We start from the raw sequence: 5,987 nt of genomic DNA, 5'->3' as shown, positions 1-5,987 counted from the left end.
TCTGCCATATTTCAGGTACAGTAATATATATGTATTGCTACAATATTGCCTTTTCCTTAGTTTCCTTTCATCTTAGAAAATTTCACCACCTAAAAATTCAACAATGGTGACCGGATAGAGTTCTTGGTTTTGTAGTGTATTCAAGGCTTGCCTGAGGGTGCACTTCGACGCATCATTTTGACCGCATCTGGAGGTGCTTTCAGGTGTGTTCATCATTAAACTGAGGCAATTTTCACTCTTATCGTCAATTAGCACAAGGGACCCTTAATTATTTTGGGATGTGTAAGATTATGATTCACATAAAATTTCTCAACCCTTCAAACGCAAGAACAAAATACGAGATTAACAAATGTCATTGGGGGAAAAGTTCAGTAATCGTTGATTGTTTCTAACCCTTTAATTTTTCTATTTATACTTCTTTGGCTCAAATCAGTATGAAGTGAAATAAAAACTATAACCTGTAAACAGAAGTATAATAAGTGTACTTTTCGTCAAACATGTAGAGCCTTTTTCTTGTTACAGCTCACGAGAAAGTGTATCATACTGCAGTGAGTTTACTTGTTTTTACTGATATTTCCCTCTGAGATATGTTTAATGTGCAACATTGGATATCAACTAGTAGTTTCTGATGTTCTTCAATTCCCCAAATCAACTCTGGTTCTTCATGGTTTGAAGTCAATATGTGGGAACTCTTTATTTGGGACCTAGGTTCAGTAATCCTTTCTTCCAAATGAACAACTGATGTTTCTGCTTTGGCCGCAAATTCTATGACATGTATTTATACTATTATATTAAAAACTTAGTGGGGATATCAAAAAGTTCGACGGACATTTTACATCTCAATAGAAACGTGAGGGGTATATGTGTATTTTTCTTTCCTTTCTTTCCTTTTCTTTTCTTTTTTTAGAACATTCTAAAGTATAACATGAGTATACAATGAGAGTTTGCTAATTCAATATCTATCATAATTTGTGTAGTAAGAGATATAAATATAAAATGATAAGGTTCTTTTCTAAAACAAATTATTAGATATGAATGAATATAGATACAATAATGAGAATTTCCATATGTTTTAATCTAAATGTTAGCGAAAGTCAAAATATATCTACTTATTTGGGTTAAAAATAATTAACTTTAATAATTTGATGATAAAATTTGAAACATACTCTTCTTATTAACATTATTTAAAGTGCTCTTAGGATGATATTTTGTAATTAAGATGTTTTCTTTCATTAAAGTCACATTACCAGTCAAAGTGAAATATATGTTGGACCCAGTTTCAAATAAGGTAACATAAAATAACTCATTTCCAATGAAAAAAAAATATCATAAAAATATCTTATAGAACTCTATGAAACTTTATTGTAAGTTCCCCTTTTATATTAAATTTAGGATGAATTAAGTTTTCGCATCTGTTGCATGTTCAATAATGCTAGTACTATTATACTAATAACTTAGTGGGGGTGCCAAAATATTTGAAGGATATTTTACATCTCACTAGAAGTATGAGGGGTGTATGGGTAATTTTTCAGTTGGGTATAAAGGAACTAGTGAGGGTATGAAAATTTGGATGAATGGTGGATATGTCCTTCATTCCATGTGTATTTAGGAGGGTAAATTTGTAATTTTATGGGAGATTTTTTTCGTTGTTTTTTTCTTTTTCTAGATCATTCTGAACTATGACATGAGTATATAATTAGAGCTTACAAACTAAATATTTATCACAATTTGTGTTGTAAGAGATATAAGTTTGAAATGATAAGGTTCTTTTCCGAAGTCAATTATTAGATATAATTGAATATAAATACGACAATTGGAATTTCAATAAGTTCTAATCTAAATATTATCGAAAGCCAAATTATATCTACAAACTTGGGTTAGAAATAATTAAATATAATAAATTGAAGATACAATATGAAACATACCCTTTCTATTAACATTATCTAAAGTGTTCTTAGGTTAGGGTTTTGAAAATAATCCACCAAATTACGATGTACCCTATTTTCTTTTGTGAAAGGTGTCACCGCTCAAATTGAAATTTATGTCATAGCAAATTTCAAATAAGGTAATATAAAATAACTCTCTCATCAATGAAAAAAAAATATCATATATATATATATATATATAGTATATATATATATATATATATATATCATATATATATAGAGAGAGAGAGGAGAGAGAGAAATATGGTATGCTTGGTACCAAGCACAAAAAGTTGTGCTTGGTAGTGAGGTGTCAAATCCCCTTCCACTCATTCAAATGTGCGGAACAAATTCACATGGGTAGTAGGTGGATGAGGATGTGACACTGTCACTACCAAGCACAAAATTTGTGCTTGGTACCGAAACATACCCATATTTCTCATATATATATATATATTATATTATATATATATATATATATATATCATAGAAAATTTCAAATAAGGTAATATAGAATAGCTCCATCTCAAATGAAAAAAAACATCATCAAATATCTTATAGAACTCGATAGAACTTTAGTGTAAGAACCCTTTTATATAAAAAAAATTGGGATGATTAAGTTTTCGCATTTGTTGCACGTGCATTTGCAGGTGCAATTATGCTAGTAATGTTCAATAATTAGTTTTGTTGCAGGAATGAAGTAATTGTTTTCATCTTTTCTAGGATTTTTCCCTTTGTTAAAATCTCATGTTAGCATAAATAGATGAGATTCCATTCCAATAGGATATTCTCAAGTAAAGGATATAGTAATAGCTAATCTAATAAAGGGACTGACACTTATTAATGGTGTTTACTGAAGGAAAAGGATTTATGCAGTGGGTCCTGAAAATATTGGCTGTAGGTTTTGTTATTTTTATTGCATTGAGCAAAAGCGAGAAAGTCATCTCTTTGATCTATCATTTGCATCCTCTAAGCAAAGTTTTATAATTTTGCTTTATAGGGATTGGCCGGTGGAAAAGCTGAAGGAAGTGAAAGTTGCTGATGCCCTGAAACATCCTAACTGGAGTATGGGAAAGAAGATTACTGTTGATTCTGCTACTCTCTTCAATAAGGTATTGTGAGCTCCATTGTAATTTATATATGAAATATAACATTCCAGAATTAGTCTTCCAACTATGGAAGTTTTTCTTTCAGGGTCTTGAAGTTATCGAAGCTCACTATTTATTTGGTGCTGAATATGATAACATTGAGATTGTTATTCATTCGCAATCAATCATACATTCTATGATCGAGACACAGGTTAGAACCATGCTGTTATCAACTTGGCAGTCTCTCAGATAACTACTCTTCAGAATACACACATTGAAATGTGAGTATTTGTTGATTTTATTTATTTTTCTATTCTCAGGATTCATCAGTTCTAGCACAGCTGGGGTTGCCTGATATGCGCCTACCGATTCTTTACACATTGTCTTGGCCTGAAAGAATTTATTGCTCTGAGGTCACGTGGCCTCGGCTTGATCTTTGCAAGTAATGAGTTTTGTTCTTCCAATGAGTTATGCTTTATTGCTTTTATCTCGGTCGTTTCATATTATTTATGAGTTATGATCATGTCTCTCACATTATACTTTTTTTATAACTTTTATGTTTGTATCTAGTCACATACTCAATGATATAAGGACCCATTTCAAGTTTCTACCAGTTTATGCAATAGAGTAATCATTAGGGAAAATTGTATAATACCCTCAATCAAATTGAACATCAAGGATAATAGTTTTTGTTTTTTCAAAATTAAACCACAATTAAATAGAGGAAATAAATATCAAGGATAACAGTTTTATAAAGACTTAGCAGTTGGCAACCAAAATTATTGCCGTGAAGTTGCACAAGAAATAAATGTGAAATCCATATGTTGGAACAATATTTCATGTTCATAGTAGAAATCTAGTAGTTCTCGTTCCTTCCAAAATTTATGGCCTTGCATTAATCTGTGCATTGTCGTCATAGTCTACAGGGGGTCCCTTTTATATAGTTGCACCAATGCTGTATCAGAATTTATTACAATTGCAATGGTTATTGATGGCCGCTTAACAGCGTTCCTTTTGTTGCTAAACATGATTGAGCATGATTGAACAAACTTCAAAATGAAAGTTTAAATCTCTTATCTGGTTGGTTTTTCGTATAGTGGGCATTATTAAGTTTTTCTGTTTTTCAAATGGATGTTGCAGGTTAGGTTCCTTGACATTTAAATCCCCTGACAATGTGAAATATCCATCAATGGATCTCGCCTATGCTGCAGGGAGAGCTGGAGGAACCATGACAGGTGTTCTTAGTGCTGCTAACGAGAAGGCAGTGGAGTTGTTTATCGATGAAAAGTATGCTCTCTATCTTTTATTCTTTACGAAAATCTTTGATAATATTATTTTTTGGACATATTACAGAAAACACCATATGATTTGTAGGAAAATTTACAGTTTATCATCAACTTTTTTTGATGTCATTATCGGTTTTCGATGTAATTATCGGTTTTCAATATAATAAGCATGTGCATGTTTATGTGGGAGTACATATAATTATAATAGCTTTTACATCATGAAAATTGCGACAACAGAACGAAACTGTCACTTCTGAAACCTTACGGGTTATTTCTGTCAATGTTGTAAACCATGGGGAGATTTCTGTAATTAACTCTTTATGTTTTTGTTTGTTGAACTTCAGAGGGTTGCTTAACCTCTTATAGCAAACAAATTCCTCCATTTATGTTGACAAACAAATCATGAAATGTGCATGAGCTATGGGTTTGCCAACAAATCTCTGAGGTATTACAACCTCATTTTATTCATGAGGAGATATAGATTCACTTTTTAAATGTTAATAGAGCATCCACACTTTGTTCTGGAGACAATACTAATAATACTGATTGAAAGTGCTTGTTACCGATGATTCTGCTACATCTAGTTGCTTTTTCTTCCTTACTCTTGCTTATGTATCTTCCCTTGTTACAAATATATAATGGAATTATGGATTCTACAGAAAATCCCCCTAAAGTTCGCAGAATCCACAACCCGCTGCATCAATTTCTACGAAGTTAACTTGGGGGTAAAGTTATGGTTGAGCACATGACAAAGTATATGTAATTCCATATAAAAAAAACATGTATATAATTATTATATTAAAAGTTGATAACAACATTGAAAATAATTAATGAATATCTGACTAAAAACTGAAATTGAAGGGTTGATAAAGTGTCAGTTTTGAAAGCGTAAATTGTTGATAACACCCCTCATCTATATAGATTAACCAACTCTTGTTACCTTCAACCCATTTAATAGCACTTATCACCCCTCAATCAGTAAGAGAGATTGAATTCTGCAATCTCTCCTTCTCAAAATGAGATTTTAAAGGGTAGTAACTGCTACTGAAGGTATAGATGAGGGGGTTTATATGCAATTTAAATACCAAATTTGCTGATGAATTCGATCTATCAGAACTTTTTCTGACAAATGGTACCATGTAAAATTTTCAGAATCAGTTATCTGGACATATTCAAGGTGGTAGAGCTCACCTGCAACGCTCACAGGAACGAGCTGGTCACCAACCCATCTCTCGAGGAGATCATACACTACGACTTGTGGGCCCGCAAGCATGCAGCGAGCTTGCAGCCATCATCCGGGTTGAGTCCTGTTCCTGTATGATTCAACGCCTGCAAGGGCTAAATACATCTTGTTGGGGTAAGATGTGATTTATTTCCAAAAAGAAACAGGAAAGTGCTCACCACCATCATGTTGTATGTATGAATGTATTTTAAGGGGCCGGGGGCGGGGGGGGCTCATTGCGTACCAACATGTGTAATTGGAAGCCTGTAGGCTAATTGCTGTTGGGGATGTGAACGTAGGTAAACATGCAATAAACTAGTAATGGATTGTGTGATGTACCTGTATTCTTTAAGGTGTGGGAGCACAGCGTCCGTTTAAGCAACCTGGCGCTTTTTAATGATAGTAATGCTGCGATTGCTGTTGGTATCCCATCCTTTCGTTAAAAAAGTAAAAAAACTGATCACCA

General features: G+C 32.8%; 1 protein-coding gene across 1 annotated transcript in view; it reads left to right on the top strand.

Annotated features, from left to right (window-relative positions):
- Positions 1-5,659, top strand: part of LOC109828986 (1-deoxy-D-xylulose 5-phosphate reductoisomerase, chloroplastic) — a 9,662-nt gene extending 4,003 nt beyond the window's left edge. The window contains 7 exon segments of the mRNA XM_020396017.1: positions 1-15; positions 136-203; positions 2,926-3,037; positions 3,120-3,224; positions 3,334-3,455; positions 4,154-4,300; positions 5,452-5,659. The exon segment at positions 1-15 is cut by the window's left edge and continues 10 nt beyond it. Coding sequence (XP_020251606.1) covers positions 1-15; positions 136-203; positions 2,926-3,037; positions 3,120-3,224; positions 3,334-3,455; positions 4,154-4,300; positions 5,452-5,620 — 738 coding nt within the window. The 3' untranslated portion in view covers positions 5,621-5,659.

The sequence above is a fragment of the Asparagus officinalis genome, chromosome 1, assembly GCF_001876935.1.
Source record: "Asparagus officinalis chromosome 1, Aspof.V1, whole genome shotgun sequence".
NCBI classification, from domain to species: Eukaryota; Viridiplantae; Streptophyta; class Magnoliopsida; order Asparagales; family Asparagaceae; genus Asparagus; species Asparagus officinalis.
Note: the sequence above shows the minus strand (reverse complement) of the source record. Positions and strands in the feature narration are given on the sequence as shown.